This window comes from Choloepus didactylus, chromosome 8 (genome assembly GCF_015220235.1).
Source record: "Choloepus didactylus isolate mChoDid1 chromosome 8, mChoDid1.pri, whole genome shotgun sequence".
NCBI classification, from domain to species: domain Eukaryota; kingdom Metazoa; phylum Chordata; class Mammalia; order Pilosa; family Megalonychidae; genus Choloepus; species Choloepus didactylus.
In genome coordinates this window covers 141,080,122-141,105,804 of record NC_051314.1, presented here as the reverse complement: position 1 = coordinate 141,105,804, position 25,683 = coordinate 141,080,122, and the positions used below count along the sequence as shown (strand labels likewise).

The 25,683-nt window shown below is 40.6% G+C and overlaps 1 protein-coding gene across 5 annotated transcripts in view; it reads left to right on the top strand.

Annotated features, from left to right (window-relative positions):
- The window catches only part of USP6NL (USP6 N-terminal like), a 238,309-nt gene extending 223,690 nt beyond the window's left edge, over positions 1–14,619 (top strand). For all 5 annotated transcript variants that reach the window (XM_037847962.1, XM_037847960.1, XM_037847959.1 and 2 more), the window contains one exon: positions 11,473–14,619. In XM_037847962.1, coding sequence (XP_037703890.1) covers positions 11,473–12,893 — 1,421 coding nt within the window. In that variant the 3' untranslated portion in view covers positions 12,894–14,619. The remainder of the gene's footprint in view (positions 1–11,472) is intronic.
- The last annotated feature ends 11,064 nt before the right edge of the window (positions 14,620–25,683 follow it).

The following is a 25,683-nucleotide window of genomic DNA, read 5'->3' as shown; positions in this document are numbered from 1 at the left end:
TCATGAAAGAACTTTACAGTGCTCCTTTTGGGGTATTTTAGTACAGTCACAGTTTTTTTTCCCCAGTGTACATTTTGGCTTCTTGCCCATTCAGTAAATGGAACATGTTAAATTTTTCTTTTAGTTCTAATATCATGGGCAAGTGCATAGAATATTAATGACTCATCCTTAGGGAGAGAAATTTCTATATTGACTTGAATATAAAGTGGTGTTAAGTACAAGGTGAATCCTTTTCTTACCCTTTATATTGAAAAATTAAATCTCCCATGTGTGTATGACACATACCTTTCCATTTGTTTCTTAGATGAAATTACCAGTTCAGTCTCCCCACTACTTCCTTGGCAGTTTTTTCCTTCTTCTGAGAAATCTATGTCTTAAATCCATTACCCCACATTTTACTATGTGTCCTGTTAGTCTTCACTCGTATGTGCCTCTATGTAGCGCAATGATTTCAGAATGCAAATCTATGCCTATCACCGCCTAGGGACATCTGTGCCGTGGCAGTGCTTTCCCTAAGGATGTTTGGCCTTCTCTCTTAGTCTCCTCTCCTCCTTGCCTCTTCCCTCTACCCCCACTCTAAAGTTTTTTCTCTCTTCTACCTCTTTGGCCCCTTGGGAAGCACAATGGTTGCCCATCTGCCTCCTTGCTCCCATCCTTGACTGCTCTTTTCCACCCTTACAGTGTAACAAAAGCCAGCTCTCTCTGTTTGAATGAGAAAAACCAGGAAGTATAGGACCCATTTATATCTGAGGGAGGTGGGCACTTTTCCAGTTTTATATTCTGCTTCCATGTTTGCAGTACAGAAAGGGGCTTTAGAGTGGAAGATTTGAATAAATATTGATAAGAGGAACTTGAAGCCACATGAGGCCAAGGTGTCACCAGAGACCAGCTACTTGATCTGAGCACATGTCCTGGAAGCATTGATCCCATTTGACTAGGCAAGCTTGCGGTTGAGGTCATATGATGATCAACAACTTTGAAAAATTGTGGAACCAAAGAAGTGTTTAAAGGTTGGAGATGAGAAAAATGTATTCTACTTTTCAAAGGAGAGAAAAGTTATATCATGTAAATCACAGAGCAGTAAACATGAATCAAGAGATAGATTGTCAAAAGAGTGGGTTTTGAGCACTTAGCTCCAAGAAGCTGTCACTAAGCATGGCTTCATTAATGCCACACCTCATTAATCTGTTTTTGTTGTTGTTGTTAAGATTGCTCATTTAGTTTGCTGTCAACCAAAATTTTTACTTTTGGGTAAAAGTAAAGCATTGACAAAGTCTTATGAGTCACTTGGGCATAAGCTGAAAATATGGTTAAAAGTCATACACCAAAATTGCAAATTAATATCATTGGAGGGAGTCCTATATATGAATATCCATGTTTTTACAATTTTTATTTCCTTACTATGCAGGTAATTAATACATGTTTGTTGTCAAAAAAAAAAATGTTTTATAGTAGTTAAGCAAAAGTGAAAACCACTTTAAATCCACTGTTTTTTTGATTTATGTATTAACCACTGCTGTCAACATTTTATTATTTATTCCATATAGTTATTTTCTAGATATATAGACTTATACCTATATATTATTCATAATGAGTGTTTCCTGCACATAATGTTTATAACTTGTTTTCCTAGTGGTTAATGTCATACATATAGTAACATGGCAGTAGACTTCTACAACTGTATTTTACATTGCATAATTTATTTCAGTATATTTTTGTTCCATAAGTATTACTTAATCTCACAAATCCTCTATATTGAACATAAAACTTATTAATTATTATCTTAGGTTAAATTTCCAGAGAATAAAGTAAAAACTTCAGTACATATTTTCAAATTGCCCTCTAGGAAGTTGCACTAAATTTAGGGCTCCTATAAATGACTGATGAAAGCTTGTTTCTCCAAACCTACAGTAGCGAGATATACCAATTTTAGAAGTATTTTAATTTGTAGCTCTCTTTCTTCTTCTGTGACTTTCCTGTTCACATCCTTTATTTAATTTTCTTTAGTATCCATCATTTTCTTATTGAATTTTAAGAGTTCTTCATATATTAAAAAACTGTGTATGTATGTATGTTTGTGTGTATATAATTTATTTTTAATTGTGGTAAAAATAAAAAGACTTAAAAATCATTTTAACCCTTTTAAGTGGACAATTCTTTGGCATCAGGTGCACTGACAGTACAGTGTAACTTTCACCACTGTTTATTTGTGGGCTATTTTCATCATCCTGAACCAAAACTCCCACTCATTGAGCAATAACTCCCCATTCCCTCCTCCCCACACTCCTGGTCACCACTATTCTGCTTTCTGTATGTATGAATTTGCTTATCATTTTTATTCCCTTCTTCCTTTTCACTATATTTTTTAGTTATTTTCTTAGTGGTTTCCTTTGTAATTACAATTAACATCTTAAACTAATAATCTAATTCAACTAGTATCAACCTAGTTTCAGTAGTATACAAACTTTCTGCCCCTATGTATCTCTGTCCCTTCCTGTGTTACTGTTCTCGGCTCTCATTGCATCTTTATACATTGTATGACCATTAACATAAATTTAAAATGTTATTTTAACATTTGCCTGTTAAGTCATAGGGGTGGGGGGTGCAGTTATAAACCAAAAATTAAATAATACAGGATTTTGTAGTTACCTTTGTAGTTACCTATATTTTTCTTAGGGCTTTGAAGTTATTGCCTAGTGTCCTTTCATTTCAGCCTGAAGGGCTCCCTTTATCATTTCTTGTAGAGCCGGTCTTCTGCAATGAACTCTTTCAGCTTTGGTTTATCTGTAAATGTCTTGATTTCTCCTTCATTTTTGAAAGATAATTTTGCCAGATAGAGAATTCTTGGTTGATAGATTTTATCTTTACAGACCTTAAATATGGCATCCCACTGTCTTCTGACCTCCATAGTTTTCGGTGGAAAATCGGCTGTTAACATGTGAGGATCCCTTGTATGGGACAAGTCACATCTCTCTTGCCACTTTCAAAAGCCTATCTTAGTCTTTAGATTTTGACATTTTGCTTTAATGTGTCTTGGTGTAGATCTCTTAGATTTAATCATGCTTTGAGTTTGTTGCACTTCCTGGATGTGGATACTTACATCTTTCATCAGATTGAGGGAATTTAGGCCATTATTTCTGCCCCTTTCTCTCTCTCTTGTCCTTCTGGACTCCCCTCAGGCTCTGTTCACTTTTCCTCATTATTTTTTCTCTCTGCTTCTCACACTGGAGCTGTTTTTTTTCTTCTACCTGTTCAAATCTGCTGCTGAACCTGTCTTAATGAGTTTTTCCTTTCAGAAAAGTTGCAAACACCTTGCCCAAGTTCACATGGTTTATTAGTGGCAGAGCCCAGAATCAAACCCAGGTCACCTGATCCTGAAGACCGTGCCACCTCACTGTGCCATGGAGATAGGCAGTGTAACAGCACTTTGCATCAGTATCTGCACAAAGGCCCAGGAGCGGCAGTACCAGGTTCAGGCTAAGGGAAGTAATCACCTATTCTACTCTGTTTTGTTTAGTGCAAACATAAAAGATTGCTTAAATTCTGGCACCACATTTTGAAAAGGTACTCTGTCATCTTCGTTGTCATCAAGAAGTAGCTATTGCTGAATGTTTGTGGAAAAACCCTTATGGAAACAACCCTAAATTGTCCGTCCTCAGCAGTAAGCTGGGTGCTACTGGACATAGAAATCCTCACAGGGGATTCCAGCTGTCCCTGTGGATCTGTTACTGCACTTCTTTCCCTCCACCTTTGCTTTGTTCACTTCTCTTTTTGATGTAGTTATATAAGATAAACTTTAATTGCTAGTTTGTTTCATCACTTTGTTTACTTTGAAAATGTGCCAGGACCATAAAAGCTGATCATCCTAGATGGTGAAATATGTGACTTTTTGCAGACATTAAAGGGTAGTGCATAAAATTTGTTTTTAGTAAAGCAAACCAGTTTTGAGATTTAGGATGTAGCCCTAAGCATAGCTGACCTTTGTGGAACCTAATTTCAAGTAAATTTAGCTTCCCTGAATTGTAAATTGATAGCAGACTGATGCATTGAAAACAGAATCTGAGCATCTGCAGTCTGAGTCAAGAGGAACATATGATGCTTTCTCTGATAGATTGACGTTCCAGTGAGTACACGTGCAAGGTGCAACAGCATTCATTGTGAAGTCTGTGCTTAAAATACTGCTACGGAGAATTTTTTAAACATTTAAAATTATATCATATGCATTCTCTGGAGGCTGCCAAAAGCCACTGCGTGGTGGAGAATTGGGGCAGCTTAAAGGGCTCAGAGTGAGATGCATCCCATTTTGGCCTATAGCAGCCCATCTCACAGGCATGCATCAGCCACTCTCTGGGTGCTGCTGTTTGCCTTTTTCTTTTTAATGGTTATGTTTTCCTTCAGGTTCCTACTAGTCACCCTGAAAGGTTGTTTTGATGATTGGCTGATATTACTGTCTGACTGGAATATCAGCCAGCTATTGAATCAGTCATTCTAATTACTGTGTTCTGCCCTTAGAAAATTGTCAGAGAGTGGGGACTAAAGAAGGTTCATCAATTCCATTTTTCTGTTACTTAGGTCTTTATGTCCACTTGATAACTTGTGTTTACTGGAGTTATTTGCCTATAGGGAAGAAGGAATTCATGTATTTATCTGGGAGTAATATACATAATTATTTGTAGAGCTGATAAACACTTTCTGGGTCATTAGGTAGATTTTCATCTTAGTTGTGTTTGTTTTTAACCTAATAGGCTGAATACCTTCTTGTGAATGTTCTTGACTCAGGCTAGAGTTAAGTCAACTGTCTCACCTCAATTCCATGTATTTCACATGTTGACTTTTCAGAAGCTAAACTTGGGCGCCTTGGGTCATTTCACATGCACTGTTCATAAAGCAAAGCCAGTTTTTCTCAGTAACAAGCATTTTAGAGTTTGGATTATCACTTAAAATAAATTTGTCCATGTATCTTTGTAATAAAGCCATGTAAGGACAATGTTGGTTAGGCCAACTGTTATTACTACTGCTACTGTTTTTTGCCTGTTGCTGGTGTTAAACCAGGAGACACCACTTCCTCTGCTCATTCCCGCACAACTCACCTCTAATCCATTCCCCAAGTCTGTGGACTCTCCCTTCAAAATGTATCCAAGCCAGCCTCTTCTCTCCACTCTCACCAAGTAGAGAGCAGCAGAAGCTCTAGGATCACCTCTGGCTTTGAATCCTGGAGCTGCCGTTTACCAACTGTGAGGCCAGGGGCACTCAGTCTCCTCACCTGTATAGCAAGAGGAATAGGCATGGCCTGTGTTTTCGGCTATTGCTAGCATTATGTGTGCAACCTTTCTTTTCTTTTTTTAATGGTCAGACAACTTATATTTAAAATTTTCCAGCTGAACTCAGTTTAGATGATCCCAATTTCTTTGGCAACATCCAAAGCATCATAGTCAGGAGCCAGCCGAACATATTTCTTCTCTCCATCAGGCCTGATCAGGCTGTTGACCTTTGCCACGTCAATGTCATAGAGCTTCTTCATAGCCTGTTTGATCTGGTGCTTGTTGGCCTTGACGTCCACAATGAATGCAAGTGTGTTGTTGTCTTCAGTCTTCTTCATGGCTGACTCAGTGGTTGGGGAAACTTGATAACAGCATAGTGGTCAAGCTTGTTTCTCCTGGGGACACTCTTCCGAGGATATTTGAGGTGTCTTCTGAGACGCGGCATCTTGGGCGGCAGGAATGTGGGTGAAGTGCACGGATTTTTTTTTGTAGCTATGGATGCCTTTCAGTACTGCCTTCTTGACTTTCAAAGCCTTTGCTTTGGCTTCAGTTTTGGGAGGGGCAGGGGCTTCCTTCTTTGCTTTTGGCACCATCTTTGTGAAAAGCTGTTGATAGCCTTTTTTTTTTTAATAATAAATTTTATTTTGAAATAAGTTTAATCTTACAGGAACAGTTGTAAAAACAGTACAAACCCCATACATAGAACTCCATCATACCCCGACCCCCTTCCCCCTCCCCCATCCATCACCTTTAAGATCCTGTCACACCACTGTCTCTTTCTTTCCCTCCCTCCCTCCCTCCCTAACACCCATCATCTATTGCTCTGTCCTCTGAACATATGAGAGCAAGCTGCACGTATCTTTGAACAAACAATATAATTCACATATACCCTTCCCATGGACAAGAACATTATTTTATGCAATCTCATTAAATGCAGCTAGGAAGTTCAACAAATTCAACATTGATATAAAGCTTAGATTCTATATTTCCTTTTTTTTTTTTTTCTTGTGTCCCATCTGTGTCCCTTCGAGCCTCCTCTCCTCCGACCTCAGATCCCATCCAGGATCATCCTTGGCATTTAATTGTCATCTATTTAGACTGTCTTTTTTTTTTTTTTTTTTTCAATTGTGGAAAGATATATATAGCCTAAATCTTCCTATTCCACCCCTCCCTAGCATTCCCTTAGTGGGATTAATCACATTTAGAATGTTGCAATGCTATCACCTTCCGACCATCCATTTCTAGAAGTTTCCCTTCACCCCAAACAAAAACCCTACTCTCATTTCTTAACTCCCCATTGCCCCTTCCTCCACTTCTTGGAACCCCTACTCTACTTTTCATCTCTTTGGTCATATTCTCTGATACTTTCTTTGTGTTTACCATGGGGCTTAAATTTAACATCTTAAATCTATAACAATCTTGTTTTTCTTTGATACCAACTTAACTTCAATACAACACATAAACTGTGTTCCTATACTCCTCCATTCCCCCACCTTTATGTAGTTCTTGTCAAGAATTACATATTTTACATTGAGTCCAAAACCATCAATTTATCATTACAGTTTATGTATTTTCGATCCTGTAGGAAGTAAATAGTGGAGTTATAAATTAACAATACAGTAGTATTGGTCTTTATATTTACCATGTGATCTTTACTGGAAATCTTTATTTCTTCATGTGGTTTCAGTCAATTGTTTAGTGTCCCTTCCTTTCAGCCTGCTTAGGACTGATCTACTGGTGATGAAGTCCCTCCGCTTTTGATTACCCGGGAATGTTTTCATCTCCCCCTCATTTTTATCCTTCAGGTGTTTGTGAATTCTCCAAGTCTCTGATGGTTATTGACTTCTATTTGTATTCCATTGTGGTCAGACAGTGTGCTTTGAACAAATTCGTTTTTTTATTTTTTATTTTATTGAGGCTTGTTTTTATGTCCCCGCATACAGTCCATTCTGGAGAAAGATCCGTGATCACTAGTGAAGAACGTGTGTCCCAGTGACCTGGGATGTAATATTCTATGTATGTCTGTTAAAAGTCTCTCTCTCTCTCTCTCATTTCTTTGTTTCTCTCTCAGTAGGGCTCGCTTTAGTATCTGAAGTAGGGCAGGTCTTTTATTAGCAAACTCTCTCAGCATTTGTCTGTGAAAAATTTAAGCTCTCCCTCAAATTTGAAGGAGAGTTTTGCTGGATACAGTATTCTTGGTTGGAAATTTTCCTCTCTCAGAATTTTAAATATGTCATGCCACTGCCTTCTCGCCTCCATGGTGGCCACTGAGTGGTCATTACTTAGTCTTACGTTGTTCCCTTTGTATGTGGTGAATTGCTTTTCTCTTGCTGCTTTCAGAACTTGCTCCTTCTCTTCAGTATTTGACAGTCTGATCAGAATATGCCTTGGAGTAGGTTTGTTTGAATTTATTCTATTCGGAGTTCGCTGGGCATTTATGCTTTGTGTATTTATATTGTGTAGAAGGTTTGGGAAGTTTTCCCCAACAATTTCTTTGACTACTCTTTCTAGACCTTTGCTCTTCTCTTCCCCTTCTGGGGTACCAATGAGAATAAATTTGGACATTTTATTTTATCTATCATATCCCTGAGATCCATTTCAATTTTTTCAATTTTTTTCCCCATTCTTTCTTTTGTTCTTTCATTTTCTGTTCTGTGTTCCTTGAGGAGGTTGAGTTGTTGTTCAACTTCCTCTAATCTTGTATTATGAGTATCCAGAGTCTTTTTAATTTGGCCTACAGTTTCTTTAATTTCCATAAGATCTTCTATTTTTTTAATTTACTCTTGCACTATCTTCTTTATGCTCTTCTAGGGTCTTCTTTATGTCTTTTATATTCTGTGCCATGCTCTTCTTCAAGTCTTTTATATCCCGTGCCATGCTCTCATTGCCTGTCTGTAGTTCTTTGATTAATTCTGCCAGGAACTGTGTGTCTTCGGATCTTTTGATTTGAGTGTTTGGGTTCGGGTTCTCCATGTCATCTGGTTTTATCATATGCTTTAAGATTTTCTGTTGCTTTTGGCCTCTTGGCATTTGCTTTACTTGATCTTTAATTTGTTAGAATTGCAGCTTGGTGACATACACTTTCTCTAACTAACCAGCAGATGGCGTCCGTGAGTTACTTATTCCCCTCAAGTCAGTTCTCCCCAACTTTGTGGTGTGTGGGGATCTGATTCTTTTGGGGTCCAATTGGTGCACTTAATTTGGGTGTGTTGTTGGTGCTGTCTGCCCTCAATGAGGGGCGTGTGCCTGAGCGGTCAGGGAGGAAGGGCAGGTTTAATAATCAAACCTCCCAGGTGTTCCTGGAGATTTAAGGCTGTTCTCTGCCACTGACACAAAAGTCCTTGGTGTTGGTGTAGGTTCCCTGGGGTTTCCGAGCGGATCCCCCCTCCCTGCTGTGCTTTTCCAGGACCTCTGCTGAGGTGGGGAGGGCCGTGCCACGTCACAAGTGAGCGCCGGCCTCCAGGGAAGCCCTGGGCTGCTGGGCTGTGTAGGGGCGTTCCCAGCCTGCTTCAAAGATGGTTGAATTGGACGCATTAACTTCCCCCTTTCCGCACAGCTCCGCTCTCCCAGCTCCAGGACAATCAGCCGTGGGTGTATTCAAGGCCACTGTCCACGGCTGATATTGTGTCGTGTGAGCGGTGCTGCAGGAAAGACTACCTGTCAGTCTGGGTTTCTTGGCTCGGCTCTGTGCTGTGTGTTGGGCCTCAGGCAGGAGTAGCCCTGCCCGCTGGGGAGATGGCTGCAAGTCGTGCGTCTCCCCTTTGCTCCCCTGGACCCGAGACAATCAGCAGTAGGTGTGGGAAGGGGTATCCTCCAGCCCAGACACCGAGGTGTTAGGCCAGATTACTCCCGTCTTATCTGCAGCTGTTCTCGGGCTTCTTCTTTTTTTTTTTTTAAAAATACCAACCCACCATTTCCCCACACCGCAGCGTGGCCAAGGGATTCAGCCGACTCACTCACTCATTTCAGAATGCAGACTCCTGGTTTCACCAAACGCACGTTCTCTGTGGCTTTAGCAGAACTTGTCCAGCTGGTGCTACTTTGGAAGTGGTGTTCTGGGTCCTTTCTGGTTTTATATCTAGTGTTTTCCACGGAGATGTTTTTTTCTCTGTCTCACCTAGCCGCCATCTTAGGTTCCTCTCCTGTGTGTAGCCTTTTGAGAAGTCCAACCCACCATTCAAAGTGAACTTTTTAAGCTGCTTGCCACAGCCTGTCCGCCTCCTGCTGAGAAGCCTCCAGAAGCTTGCAGTTACACTCGGAATGGCCTCCTCAGGGCCCTCTGGGACCCAGCTCTGCCCATGCTGCCGACCCTGCCTCTGGCCAGCCTCTGCCTCACTCCCAGCCTCAGCATAGAGGCCTCTCTGTGCTGCTCTTCATGGCCCCACCTGCAGTCATCCTAGTTGTCTTGTCTTGCTTTGACTTCCTTCACAGCGCTCTATACCAGAAGAATATAAGCTCCATAAGGCAAGCAATTCCCCGCTCTGGTTTCATCCTTGTCTAGCCAGCACCTAGAATGTGCCTGGTGCATAGTAGTTGCTTGATACGTTTGTTGAATGATTGAAAGAAAGACTCTGTGCTTGCCAATTCTGATGCTTTCTGTGCTTTCAAAAGAGCTTGCAGAAGTATTGTCCAAGTGAAATTAAATTCAGTAAAAGCCATGTGGAGTTTGATGAGAATGGCCTAGTGGAGAGAGCAGTGAACTGGGAGTGACACTCCTGGCTCTTGGCTCCCGGCTCCCGTTCAGTTTCTGCCACCCCAAGGTGCGTCTGCTTCCCCACCTATAGAATGCAGGCAGGGCCAGGTCTCTGGAACTCTCAGAGAAGGTGCCCCTCTGAGGCAAGAGGGAAGAGGTGGTGGTTGGGAGAGGCCCCCCACTTTACCTCCACTGTACCTCCAGCAGCTTCGTTTCTATATTCTTTTTATATTGGGGGTTAAAATGAAATTTGGTTTGAAGAGTCTGCTTTGAAAAAGTTTAAAAACCACTGAATTAGAATAGCACAAATATTATTTTTTTTAGCTCAATGCTTCCAATTCTGGTAGCTTACTAGTAAAAAGATACTGTTTTCCTCCTCACCCTTCCCCCCCACACATACAAAGGAAAACTCATTGAAGGCTTCTTTTTCAAAATATATTAAAGAAAATTGTGACGTGGATAAATAAAATTATCACCACCAAGACTGTGAGCCACATGGGAACAAAGATCATCTGCCTGTTCACCACCAGTGCACCCTGTCGCCTAGCACAGTACCTGACGCAAAGCTTGCTCAGTAAATGTGTGTGAGATGGGCGGGTGTGTAGATGGGTGGCTGTTTGCAGAGAGCAAAAACTTATTTTTAGTGAGAATATATTATTTTGTAATTAACCTACAAAAGGCATATCTTAAACCATGATATTATTTGCAGGTGAAGTCTACTGTTTTTTTGAAGATGGTATTCATTGGTTAAGCATATTGTAATGGATAATTTTTAAACATTGTTTCCCAACTGGCCAATTTATTGGACCTTCCCCTAATTCCTCATGAATTTTCTGTTAGCAGTTGTTTAAAATATAAAATCAAAAGTATCCAATATGGTTTTCATTTTCTTTCTTTCTTTTTGGGGGGAAGGGGGGAGTCATTTAAAGTAGGATCCTTTTAGAATGTTTAACTTTAAAATAGAAAGCACTATTTCTTTTTATCATGAAAGTGTACTGTGGAGGGCACTTAAGAAAATAATACGCTATTTGAGGACAACTTTGAGACCATAGTTGACCATCAGTTAATTTTTAATTTGGCAGACCTGCCTGAAGCTAATAGGAAAATTTTTACTGAGCTTCCCAAACCATTTTAGTTGAGGTAGGTTAAATTGAAAATAATGTAATAAGACACTGAACTACTAATCTATAGGCTTGGTTTAGAAATAGAAATGAGAATATCAGCTTTGCATTTTTGAAAAAGGTTTAACAATACTATGCTTTAACATAAGGTTACAAAATATTCCCACCTGCACATTGCCTAATTAACATTTTGATTTTGGGTATATTGTAGTTATCAGTCTCTCAAAAACCCTTCCCTTCAGCCACTGAAATTCTATGGCATATGTGTATGTGTGAGTATGTGTGTTAGTATACCTGTGAAAAGTATGTGGTTATTAATTTCTTATATTGCATTTCTTATATTGGATACTATTTACTCATGTATTTATTTTATTTGTGAATTTTTCTTTCCCTTCAGGTAAAGAGGATGAATATCCAAAGAAACCTTTGGGGCAGTTTCCACTTGAAAGGCAGCCTGCTGGCATTCAGCTCCTGAGCAACGGACAGAGAAGTGTCGGCAGGTCAAGTCCCTACATGGGCAGCAAGCGAGACAGCGGCCCCTCCCCTCCTGGGAAGCACTCACACTCCCCACACCATCAGAACAGGATCGGCACTCCAGAAAGAGCAAGGCAGCTGAGGCGGAAATCCGTGGGTGAGGATGGTAAAAAGCTTAAGGGAGAGGTCGATTTTCAAAGGAAACTTCCATCAGCTCCACAAGACAATTCCAAGCAATATAATAATGCAGCTGCTAACCAGAATAGCAATGCTACTTCAAATATCAGAAAGGAATTTGTGCCCAAATGGAATAAGCCTTCAGATAGTTCAGCAATTGAAAAAACTGCCAAATATGCCATTGAAAGCAAAAGTGGTCCAGCAAACCCCACAGTTAAAATCACTGTCCCAAGTTCAGCTGATCTTCGAGTATCAAATGTGAGGCAAAAGATGAAGGTTCTGGATGCAGATGAAGGTAAGCGAGGCTCCAATGCCTCGCAGTATGATAACGTCCCTGGGGCTGAAAGCGACCACGGTGCTGTCCTTGAAGAGGCACTTGAAAGGGCTTACTCACAAACTCCAAGGAATGCAGTGCCCGCTCCTAGTCCAAGGAAGCAGGTGGAGCCGGGTGCTAGTCCGACAAAAGGGTCAAACCATTTTACTTTTAAGGTACAGCCTCCAGGTTACCCAAAATACCCCTCTCGGTTAGAGGGGGAGGATTCTGGAACAGCACCCCCACCCTCCTACAGCAACCCCCCCACTTACCATGGGAACTCCCCAAAGCATGGCCCGAAACCTCACAGCAGCTTCCTGCTGCCACAGTCCAGCCAGGGGGCCCAACTGAGTCCTTCCAGGAGACCGCCCGGTTCTGCTCTTTCGATAGATACTTCTCCTGAGAAACCTTATAGCCGTCCCGCTCCTCTTGTACTACCCTCTAGTCGAATAGAAGTTCTTCCTGTTGACATTGGTGCTGGGGGATATTCGGGCATTTCAGGGTCACCAAAGAATGAAAAATTCATCATTCCTCCAGTGGATTATTTGCCAGATAACAGAAAATGGTCAGAAGTTAGTTACGCGTACAGACCTGAGGTGCAGGGACAATCCTGGTATCGAGATGGTAACCGTAGCCACTTAAGCAATTTACCAAAATATCCAGCCTTTCCACGCATGACCTTTCAGGACCATCACCTCCCAGTAGTTTCAGTTGACAGCCCAGTGCGGTGTAGAACATCACCAGATATAGAAGATGCCAGTTCATCTCGGTATCAATATTCAGGGCCCTCGCCGCCAGCATATCACTACAGAAATCGGGAAGGACTTCCCATTCAAGAATCAGTATTGCTGTGAGAATTTATCTATACTTGCTAGAGACAAGAGAAGAGAAACCACGTAACTCCGACATTGCTATGTTTATAATTGCCAAAGCAGTATTTTATATGACTGTAAACAACTCGCGCAATTCTAATGTATGTTAATAATAAGAATCTGTGGAAATATTTTCATTCCATGTAGATGCTGCTTATGATGAGCATTTTAAAATGCATCATCCCTGAACTTGTTAGAAAGAATTTAACATGGAAACATAGCAATAGTATTTAGGGATGCACGCACAATAACAATTCGTTACTCAGTTTCATATAGAACTTTCTCCAGAACATGAACATTTTTATTCTATTGGCCCATTTTGAGTAATGTTACAAAGCACTGAGAAACTGTCTGTGTAGAATAGAGATTTTTAAGGTTATATGCAGCGTATGTGTCTTCTAGTAGATAACGTAGGCCTCTGCATACACATTTGAACACAGAACTAAAGAAACATTTAAAAAACAACTACTTTTAGTCTAGATCCACGCAATAACTTATTATTATTCTTTTTCTTGTCTTTTAGTCAAGTTTTTCCTCCCCTTTTTTTTTATCCCAGTCCCTAAACTGACTAAAGGGTTTGCTCTGGCCTTACTAACTGACCATCTCACAGAATGCTCATCGTGCTTCTTCAATTGCTGCCATTTTCTTTCAATCTGAAAATTAAGAATGTTGGAAGGAGAGGCTACCCACTTAATGGTGCTTAAAAATCAGGGCAGTTAAAGTAAGTTTATGGTCAAAGGCACAGGGCTTGATTCTCTTTGCCCTGAGATCAGAGTATGCTTTCATGCCCTGTGTAAGCTTGGAGCAGAACCTTCCTCGCCAGGTGCAGAGGCAGTGGGGCACCCCAGCTCTCCAGTGGAGGCCAGCAGAAGGTGTAAGGTACTGATCTTCAAGCACTCATGTGGGCCAGAAGAATAAACTCCTTTGAAATTCATTTGAAAGCAGGATTAACAATATGGTTACATCTTCCTGCACCCCTTAAATTTTTCTAGGGCCTCACCACAAAGGGCACCAGGGTGGGGGGTCATTTATACCATCTTCCCTTAAAGAATGTAGTCAATGGATATTGCTGCACTTAACTGGGCCATTGAATTATGGTGAAATTGTAAAAATTATTTACTTAATTGTTACTAGCAATCTAAGATTTTAGTCTTTTAAAGAAATTACTATGTCTTTCATACTTTCTGAAAGTCTTTCAGTGAAAAAAAATTTCAGGCTCATGGTGAACAATTACTAATATTCAATTCAATTAAAAATATTGTATTACACTACAATTACCAAAACACTGACAAAAAAAGTTTTGGGCATGCCAAGAAACTGTGACTTTGTATTTAACTGGAGAGCTTGTTTCCAACATTGCTTTGTTTCTATTTGAACGGAGAGGGAAAAGCATAGTGTTGATAGCTCTTCTCATTGCAAGTTGGGGCTTTAGACTTACTAGGTACAGAAGCATGTCTTTTAAAATGAAAGAAACATTTGTTTAGTTAGTGAATGTGACAATATTTTTTATGTATATAATGAGTCTAATGTATTTTAATCAACTTGGTAATGATGTTATTAAATGGCGAAACAAATGCAGTGTATTAACAGCTAAGCACTACTCTGAAGCTCAGACCCTGAGATGAAGATTACTGGGCCCTTGGTTGTGATCATGTGGAAGCTTAGAGATACATGTAAATAAAACTGTAGCCGAGGGTATTAATTCCAATTTCCAATTTTTAAACCATGATTTTGTGATTTGTAATAAACGAAGCTGTACAATTTAGTTTATGATAGCAGCACCTGAGCTGTTCCAAAAATATATATATATCAACAGTGGTAAATACTGTAGATTTATATATATATATATCTGCAAAATATATATATACACACACACTATTTTCTTATGTCATCTATGACATTTTTAAATCTGTATACTTTTTTTGATGTGATTGTTTTTAACATGCTAAAAGTAATAAGTATATTTTGTTTTGTGTCTTTTATGTGCATTTTTTTTCTTACGGCATAAGTGCTTTGTCTGTTACGCTTCTCAGGCTAATTCTCTTCTAATTAAGTAGATCCTGCCCAGTGTTCATCTACATTATTTTAAAGTATATCTCAGTGCTGTGTCATATGCTTTATTAATTTCCAGTAATACTACATTTAGAACTACATCATCTTTCCTTGATTTTCTTTAGTATGTCATTATTCATAGCAATAAGGGATTATTTCCAGTCTTCCCCCCTTGTAAAATATAGTTCTCTGTGTTTTCTAAGAAAGAAAACAAAACTTAATTCAAAATTATTTTACCACCACACAATTTTACTCTTTCAAACTTAATTTAATAATTGACAGGTGAAATAATATTGCTAAAGTGGGTCAGAATATGTTCATGAAACATATTTGGCTAAGGTTGATTTTACTCTGTAACTGCATATACAAGGTGTGAATATTTTGCCATTATTAAGTCTTTTCCTGACAGTTTTGTTTAACACAACAAGTACTTTGATATATAGTTTTTATTTTTTATTTTTTATTTAGTTTGAAAAGTTACACTAGATTCTCACAAGGGTTTTAAAACTTGGACTCTTTCAGGGGCTTATGTTATTTATAGGTTTTTTTTTTTAATGGGCAGCTTTTAAAGCTGGGAAGTATATGTAAAACCAGATATCAAAGTATCAGTGATAGACTATTTCTTGAAAGACTATAGAGAGATTCAGTGGGACATTTATGGAGAAGGAAAATAGATGTTTCTAGGGTTTGATTGTTTTAACTTTTTCCATTTTAAGAATATCCTAATACTAAATTTCATGTTATATGCAATGTGACTTTACTCTGAATTTTCAAAGCTGTAATCCCTTCCCATTATCATACAAGTACAAAACCAGTACCTACTCAATACTTTGCTGAGATCCCTTTTCTTTTTACTATCATAATTAGAGAAAAACATGCCATGTTACACAAAGAAGGTTTTATTCACAGAGAACTACAGCTTAATCTTCTAGAAATATTATTACTCTTAATTATCTTTTTGAATGACACCTTAATTTCAGTATGCACTTGATTGTGGGTTATTTAGACTAAAGTTTTGGGGGGTGGAGTTCTCTCTCATTGGATTTTAAAGGTCCTTATCTAATGTGGACATGAATGTTTATTAACCAGGTGGCTTTAATAAATCAAACTAAAAGCATTGAACACAGGAAAAAGGATGCCATTTAATATTTATTTATGAGTTTCATTTTTAGAAGGATTTGCAGTTCTCCCTAAATCTAACTAAGCATAACTGCCTCTGTTGTATAGATGTGAAAACCGAGAAATAACAGAATGAATTTAAGGTGTCACAAGTGTGTGTCTCAGTCCTTGTTGCTCTTTAGATTACCTGGGGAACTTATGAAAAAATTTCTCTGCCCAGGTCCCAACCCAGGCCACTTAAATCAGAATCTCTGGGGTGGAACCCACATTTCAGATAATCATAATTTTTTTGCCCTTAATTTAGAGTTCACTTAAGCTCTTTCAAACAAGACAAAATACCCTGAAGTGATTGTCTTATCACATCTCCACTATGGACTGTCTCAAAAATTCTTAACAGAGCAGAGTCTGATAGTTTAGAATCTCTGATATCAGGAAAGGTAGGAAAAATTTACTGAAAAGATTGACCTTGCTAGCCTTCTCTATAAACTTTGATGAACTACTGACAGTCATGGATGGTACATCAATTGATTCAAATGAAGGGTAGTATTTATCTCATTTGCTGCTTACAGTAGTCCTTAAAAATAGGTAGAGCCATGTTAAGATTTCCATTCATAGGCAACCTAGGTCTCATTTTCTTTACGTGAAATGCTTCAAAAGGCCTAAGCTAAGTTGTTTGGAAGCCTAAGTGGGTTTTCAGTATGTGAGGAGCTGAGAAACTGCTGAATAGTCTGGGCATTCATTTGACCAGTCTACATTTTATTGAGCATCTGCACTGTACCAGGTGTGCTGGGGACTGCTATTAGGTTCATGCTTCAAGGAAGGAAAGAGACATGCTTTATAGTCTGTCTTGCAATGCAATATTGGACATATGCACGGGCTGTTGTTACAGGAACAGAAGGGCCAGGGAATTCCTGTGGGGAAGGCAGTGCCTCAGCTGAGCCTGAAAGGAATAGGGGACAGACAAGGGAGAGGGAAAGGGACATTTCTCCAGAAGGGATGGCGAGAGAATATACATAGTGAGAGGGGAGGGGAGAGGGTTAGACCAGGTCACGGAGGGCCTGTCTGCCATGAAACATGACCCTGTAGGCAGGTTTTGTCATGGTTATATTACATTTCACATGTGGTCTCTCTAGACTGTGGAGGCTGGATGTGAGGCTGAAGGCTGGAGGTAGTTGGAAAGACAGGATGCTATTGCAAATGTTCTCTGTAAAAGGTGGTGCAGAACTTAATTCAAGCAAGGAAGAAGTTCTGAAGAAGCGGTGATTGATTTGAGAACTATTTAGTAAGTAAAATTAGCAAGACTGGATAGTTGGTTGAATGTAATCATGATAAGAAGAAAAATAACTTGAGTGCTTAGTACATGTCTGGTACCATGCTGAGGATTTTGCTTGTATTAACTCATTTAATCCTCACAATAACTCGATCAAGTAAGTAGGTACTATTTTAATTCCAATTTACAGATGAAAAATCAAAGGCACAGAGTGTTTAAGTCATTTGCCCCAAGTGGCACAGCTAGGAAGTAATAGAGCCAGGACTTGAGTCCAAGCATTCTGAATCCAGGCTCTGTGCTACCCCTCCCACCTCCCCAGGACAGCTTTAGGGAGGTATAATTTACTTACCATAAAATCCACCCGTTTTAAGTGTGCATTCAATGATTTTTATTTTTAGTAAATTCACATAGTTGTGCAACCGCAACAATCCAATATTAGAACACTTCCGTCACCTCAAAAAGATACTTTGTGCCCAGTTTGCAGTCAACCCACTCCCTACCCTCAGCCTCAGGCGACCACTAATCCACCTATCGATTTGACTTTTCTGGACATTTCATCTAAATGGACTCGTTCAATATGTGGCTTTTTGTGTCTGTCTGCTTTCATTTCACATAATGTTTTGAGGTCCATCCAGGTAGTAGCATGTATCAGTAATTTTCCTTCTTTGTTGCTGAAGAGTATTCCATTTTATACTTGTTTCACATTTTGCTTATTCATTCACCAGTTGATAGACATTTGGACTGTTTTCACTTTGGGACTATTAAGAATCATGCTTCTTTGAACATTCACCTACAAGTCTTTGTGTGGACATAGTTTTTATTTCCCTTGGGTATATATCTAGGAGTGGTATTGCTGGATTGTATGGTACGTGTAACTATTTAAGAAACTGCCAAATTGTTTTCCAAAATGGCTACACCATTTTACATTTCTCCCAGCACTGTGTGAGAGTTTCTACACATCAGAGCCAACACTTGTTATTCTGTCTTCTTTGGTGAAACGTGTATTCAAATCTTTTGCCCAACTGTGTAATTGAAGTTTGTTATCTTATTCTTGAATAGTAAGAGTTCTTTTTGTATTCGGGATACAAGTTCTTTATGAGACATATAATTTACAAATATTTTCTCCAGTCTTTGTCCTGTCTTCTCACTTTCTTCATGTGTCTTTAAAGTACAAGAGTTATCAATTTTAGTGAGGTAATTTACCAGTATATTTTTCTTCTGCGAATCATGCTTTTGGTATTATATCTCTCTGCCTTACCAGGGTCACAAAGATTTTCTCCTATGTTTTATCCTAGAAGTTTTATGGTTTTAGTTCTAACATTTGGATCTATGAGCCATTTTGAACTAATTTTTATATATGGCGTGAGGTAAGGCTCTAGATTTATGTGGTTATCAGTGGTCCCAGCCCTCAGCATTGACAGACTGTCCTCTCCCTGGTGGGTTTGCCTGGGCACGTCTGTCAGCAGTCAGTTGCCAGGCCACAGAGGGTTCATTTCTGGGCCCAACTCTGTTGCATGGATCTATGCTTGTCCTCAAACCAGCACCAAACTCTCTTCATCACTGTAGCTTTATAGTAAACTTTGAAATTGAGAAGTGTGAGTCCTCCCACTTTTCTTTTTCAAACTTTTCTCACTGTTCTGGGTCTTCTGCATTGCTATGTAAATTTTAGGAACAGCTTGCCAGTTTCTGCCAAAAAAAAAAAGCCTGTGGGAATTTTGCTAGGGATCATATGGCATTTTTAGATCACTTTGGAGAGAATTGCCATCATAGCAATATTGAGTCTTTCAATCCATGAACACAGAATGCCGCCATTTATTTAGATCAAATTTCTTTCCATAATGTTTGTAGTTTTCTGTGTACAAGCCCTGTACTTCTTTTGGTAATGTTATTCCTAAGTATTTTATTCTTGATGCTCTTGGGAATGGAATTGTTTTCTTAAACATCATGCTGAACAGTTGAGGGGAGAGAGAGGGGCAGGATGGATTTTTCCAGTTCCCAGGTTGGGTAGTAGCATGGATAGTGGGACACAAAGAATTCAGGAAAAGGAGCAGATTTAGGTTTAGTGAGAAAACGATTTCAATTTTGACAAGTAGAATCTGAGGTGCTTAGGAGACTGGCAGCTGGAGGTGTCTGGCAAGCAGTTGGCTGTTTCCAAGATGTTTGGCACTTGCCAGCATGTAGGAGGTGGTTAAAATCATGAGAGTGGCTGTACTTTCCCAGGGAGATCACTACATGGTGAAGATGAGCAAGCCAAGGTGGAGCAGAGCCTGGGGGCACTGGCATTTAAGAGCTGGCAGAGAAAAAGGAGCCCGTGCAAGACTCAGAGGGAACAACTGACTGATTCCACAAATGTTTGAGCGCCCAATGACTGAAGACGTGGAGCTGTGAAGGCACACGGGCTTGGTGTTGAACTTTGCCTCCATGGGCCCTACACCGTTCTAGGTCCTGGTGACAGCATGGCATAATAAAAGCAAAATGCCTGTCCTTGTGGAATACATGCTGGCCCATTTCCTCAACTAAATGAAGTTTGTAGTATCTCAGAGTTATGAGGATTAAATGAGTTAATCCCTGGAAGTGTTCAGCAGTGTCATTGCACAGTAATAAAGTGGGACCATTGCCTGTAATCACCACATGCCACCACTGGGCTAGGTTTTAGTGACCAAGAAGGACATGGACACTGTTTTCATGGAGCTTACTGTCTGGAGGATTACAGATGGAGCAGGTGCCACGGAAGGAGGAGAAAGAACTCCGGGGACAGGGAGCCAGTGGGCGGTGTGAAGCGTGGCGGAGAGGCCTGGGAACGGAGGACTGAGAAGTTTGGGCTTGGCAGATGGGAGGTGGTTGCTGACATCTGCTGTCATTCCTAGAGCCATAATCAGACTGCAGCGTCCCAGGCACAGGTGGGAGGTGACACGGTTTGAATGGGAAGGGATAGACAGTTGCTGTCTAGTGGCTGGAGGGAAAGATGAGTTAGGCTAGGGCCAGGGAGGGATGTATTTACATGGAAAAATAATGCTAATTAGTTTATTAATCACGCTTAAGCAACTTCTGCAAGTCAGCCCTTGGTCTTATTCCAGTTTGTTCCTTTATGCAGTCATGAGTGTTAAAACACCAATTATTAACATTTCTCTAATTCAGACTTTTCACTTTATTTGGAGGAAGATCAGCATAATCTGAATATAAAGCAGGCTGCATCGAGAAAACTCTGCATGCTGCCCATGAATGTTGACCTTGTAAAGCAGTTTTAAAACTTCGCTGCCGCCTGTAGTACCTGCCAAGAGATGTGATTTAGAAGTAGCATATGTGAAAATGATAGAGAGGTTTGCTTCTCTGTAAACTAAATACAAACCAGCAACAAACTGTGGCTGCTAAAGAAGCTAACTCATTCTCAAACAGTGTTGAAAAGCTCTGCCTCAAACTCAGGATGTGACTTTGGGCAAGTCACTGAGCCTCTTTGGACCATTTCTCCGTAAACTCTGGAGGTAAAAGAGGAGTTCGCAGAGGGTTCTGCTCCTCCCGTGAGGGAACGGTGCCCCCACTCTAGGCCCGTTGGTGCTGTGTGCCCCACAGTGCCCAGCGCCAGGGAGACTGAGGTGAGTAGACCCCTCAGGCCCTGCTTATATGAGCAGACAGTGTTATGGGGAGTGTGGATGTAATTATATGGACTCCCACCTGGGGCAAGGACAAGGAAGGAGAGGGACCTGGTACCTAAGGGCCTGTAAAATGACAAACACCGAGACGACCCCTGAGCAGAGACAAGGCCTGATGGTCCCGGGCCGCAGGAGACAGGCAGCCTGGCATCCAGGAGAGCTAGGTGGCAAAGACCGACATAAAACGGCTATGGTTGCAGACAAAGACAGTTTTAAGTTGTCAACACATCTGCACCCATGAGGCATGCCGTTAGCAGGGTTCTCTCTGAAAAGGGAGGCATGAGTGTCTGTGTGTTTGTCCGTTTGGTAGTGTGGCGTGGTGGCCATCAAATCTGCACTGTAGTTGGGGTTTGCCACCTGTTAGCAGTGACCTTGGGCAAGTCATTCCCTTTATGTTCTCACATTCCTCAGCTGTAGAATGCGGGCATGAGAGCCAGAAGGGAGAGTGGAGATGATCAAAGAGAGTAGATCTCAACCATAGCTTGTGGAGCTTCCAAAAATGCTGGTGCCCAGGCCTGCCCCAGAAGCTCTGGGCATGGGGCACAGGGAGATTTTTTTTTTTTTTTTTTTTTTTTTTTTTGAGTAAGAAGCACTGATATAGCCTAACAGTCCATGATTCTGTCATCTACCCCTTATAACCTAAATCATTCCATGGTAATGCAGTTGTAGAGGAATTTAGGGCAAGAAATCAGAGGCTTAGGCTTTAAATCCTTCATGAGAAACCATGAGTGGCTACCTCAGTTAACAAGCAATAAGTGTTTTGACCTATAGAGAGAGATGTCATTCTCTTTCCACCCATATTTCACTATCCTTCTAGCTCCCTATTCTATTAAGTCTATGATATTCTATTACTTTTATAATAGAATAGAAGTATTCTATTATTCTAAAGTAATATTCTATTACTATCAGGAAACAACTTTAAAGTCATACTAGGGGATTCTTCTTTCAATGATATAGTGGAAAGAACAGGCTTGAAGACAAATCAGGGCATGAGTTTCAGCTTTTCCACTAACCTTGGTGGACCTTAGTTTTACATATAAAAGAGAGAAATTGAGGCCTCTCCTGCAAGGCTGTTTTGAGAATAAATTGAGATAATGTACATGTACCACAGTGCCTGAAGCACGAAGCTCAATAAATGTCAGATGATGAATGTAAGTGTTTAGATAGAGGGGGGACCATTATTCATATTTAAAGAACTTCCCTCCCCCTTTTTTATTTATAAAAGCACCTCAAAAGAAACATGGGCAAATAGCAGTAAAATGACAAGAAGTAAAAAAAATAGAAAATTATTAAACATGTTCTACATTCCCATTAATGAGAGAAATTGAAATGTGAACGATGACTGGCAAAGACAATTGGCAAAAGGAATGTTCATGCCTTCCTGATGAGAGGAAAATTACATTCCAAAGGTGTATCATTTTTCCAGTATAAAAATTTAAATATTGTATCTATTGGTCCAGTAATACTACTTCCAGGAATCTGTCTCACAGAAAGACAAGCACAAAAAGGCACAAGTAAAAGAATGTTTGTTGCACTATTGTTTGTAATAGGAAAAAAATCAGAAATAACCTAAATGTCCATTGATGGAAGATAGGTTAAATTATAGAAAACAATATTGTTCAGCCTTTAAAAATATGTAGGTATGGTATGTCTATGGTTTGTTGCTAAGTGAAAAAAGGAGTATTCTCTTAGCCCCAGTTGGCGTTCCAGCTTCTGGTTTCTCCCCGGACCTTGAAGCAAGTGTTAGTGTGTTGAAGGTCATGGGTAGGGTGGGGATGGGTTGCTAACCCTTGGTTATTTTTTGAGGACCATGGGCTATCAGGAGGTTTTGAGGACCTCTCAGGACAAACAGTGAAGATTTTAGAACTGCTAGCCAGGTACTTGGGAGTGAGAATCAGCCATGTTGAAATAAGACAGGTAGGTGAGGAGAAGCCTAATGGTGGCACAGTTAGAGAGGGAAAGGAGAGGGGAGAGGAGCAGAACAGAGCACTTGGGTCTCCCATTCAGGTTTTATCCTTGAACCAACATCGTGAGGTTTGCGTGGAATTCAGCAGATGCTGGTCCTCCGTGGAGGGGGCTCTAAAACTTACTCCCTTCCCCCAAGCAATCTTGTTCTTTCCATCACTGTTCTTTCAGCCATGGGGGTGTGGACAGAAAGGAGGGGCAAAAAAAATTAGAGGTTCCTGGGGCAGCCTTGAAAGATGGCAGCAATCAAAGTTTATGCTCCATGCGTTGGCAGTGGCCAGAGCCCAGGAGCCCCGGAGGCCACACCCGAGGCCCCAAGGCTGGTATGGCTCTGATATAGAGGCTGCACTGTTATTTTTACCACTGGAACGGAGGGTCAAGGTTGATGCCCAGTAAGCGAAAGTTGGAGAAGTAATAATAATGATAATTTGTTTAAAAGCCAGGTGTGCCGGTTTGAATGTATTACGTCCCCCAGAAAAAGCCATAATCTTTGATGCATTCCTTGTGGGGGCAGATGCATCAGTGTTGATTAGACTGTAATTCTTTGCATGTTTCCATGGAGATGTGACCCACCCAACTTTAGGTGATAACTCTGGATAATTTCCATGGAGGTATGGCCCCGCCCATTCAGCATGGGCCTTGATTAGTTCATTGGAGCACTATATAAGCTCAGACAGAAGGACCAAGCTTGCTACAGCCAAGAGGGACACTCTGAAGAACGCAAGGAGCTGAGAGAGGAGCTGCAGCTTACAGAGACATTTTAGAGATGGCCTTTGAAAGCAGACTTTTGCTCTGGAGAAGCTAAGAGAAGACAAACATCCCAAGAGCAACTAAGAGTGACACTTTTGTGGAGCTGCAGCCTAGAGAGGAACGTCCTGGGAGAAAGCCATTTTGAAACCAGAACTTGTGCCTTCCCAACTAGCAGAGGTTTTCCAGACGCCATTGGCCACCCTCCATTGAAGGTACCTGATTGTTGATGACTTACACTGGACACTTTATGGCCTTCAGACTGTAACCGTGTAACCAAATAACCCCCCTTTATAAAAGCCAATCCATTTCTGGTGTTTTGCGAAAAGGCAGCATTAGCAAACCAACACCAGGTAACCTCGGAAATATGAAGACCTTGAAATTTGGGGAAGTCTCAGAATGGAGGCCTCATATCCTCTCCCTGCTGACTAAAGCAATGACACACTCAGCCTTAATGGCATCTCTTTCAAAGCATGTCTGGAAAGCCAGCCTCTTCACCACTGGCAGACCCTGCTCAGAAACTGTGGGGGAAGGTGTTTACCGCTCCAGAAAGAAGGCAGAGAGGGTCTTACACCTGGCTTTGAACCATCTTTTCTAAGTCATGGGATGGACTGGCTCAGGATACCCCATAGGATTTCTTGGGCCAGTAAAATGTTCTCTGAGATTCGGGACACTGTCATAGAGTTGTCCCTTTTTATTTCATCAAATATGTCTACTAAAAGAAAAAGAATCTTAAAGAATATTGTAACACACAAAAAAAGTAGGAAGAGCTCAATCTCAGAAAAATGGATGGTCATCTAAATTGAACACATTTGGTCTTTTTAAAAAGCCACACTTCAACCTCATTACAGACAGGTAAAAACTCCACTATAGATCTGCACTGGTCCATACACCAGCATATAAGGACCACTGCACTAGTCTTGTTTCAATAGCAAATGATTTGATTAGATTATGTGGTTTATAGAAAATTAAATTCTTTGGCCTATCCAGATGCTAATTTTATGCCCAGAATTAAAATACCATTAGGAGTCCTAGACAGTAACAAACATGCCATAAGTCTTAACTCATGGCTAGGTTTTTGGCAAATGACTTGAGAGCAGGAATCCAGGTATGGACTGAACACCAGATGGGTGCGTAAGTTTAACCAAGGTTCTGAGATGGGAGCCACAGTGCATAAAAAGTCCACTGGAGTGTGAGTGAAGTCTGAGAGAAGCTGAGAAGAAGAGTAGGAAGCCACTAATTGAAGTGGATACAAGAAAACATGACCAGGGCAGAGAAGCCTAGAAATTCTTTCATGGTAAAGTGTGTTGATGGGTATCAAGGACACCTATCCAGAATTCAGTCACCTGACAACTTCACCTGAGGACAAAGAGGCCAGAAAGGACCCTCACCTAACAAAACCCATGCCCCACACTTAGTCTGGCAGAGCTGAAACACTTTGCCCATTAGTGCACCTTTTAGGGTGACATCTTAGATTATCCCCAATTCCATGAGGCTTTTCGATGTCTCCGAGTGGTCTAAAACCAGGTGTGAAATGTTTATGCCAACTCCAAAGTGAGAAGGAAAGCAATCCAAAGACCACTCTCACATTTAACACAACTGCACATTCAGGAGGTTCCCAAAACCACCCTCAGCCTCAAAGTTTTTTATGGCTCCAGTTTTTTATGGGGAAAGGATACAGAAGTCAGCCAAGGGAAAGAAGTTCATCGAGCAGAATCCTGGAGGGATGCAAAGATGAAGCATCTGTTTCTCTCTCCCCATGAAGTCAGGGACTTCTCTTGGACCTGAGGTGTGACAATATCTGCAGAGTATTGCCAACCAGGAAGGCTTGCTCCGGAGTTTTTGTAGGGGCCTCCTCATATAGACATGATTGTTTGATTAACACATGGTTTATCTCAGCCTTCAGGTCCACTGATATGGCAAGACCAAGGCCCCCATCCTAAGTCATATCTTGGTCCTTCTTTTGCAG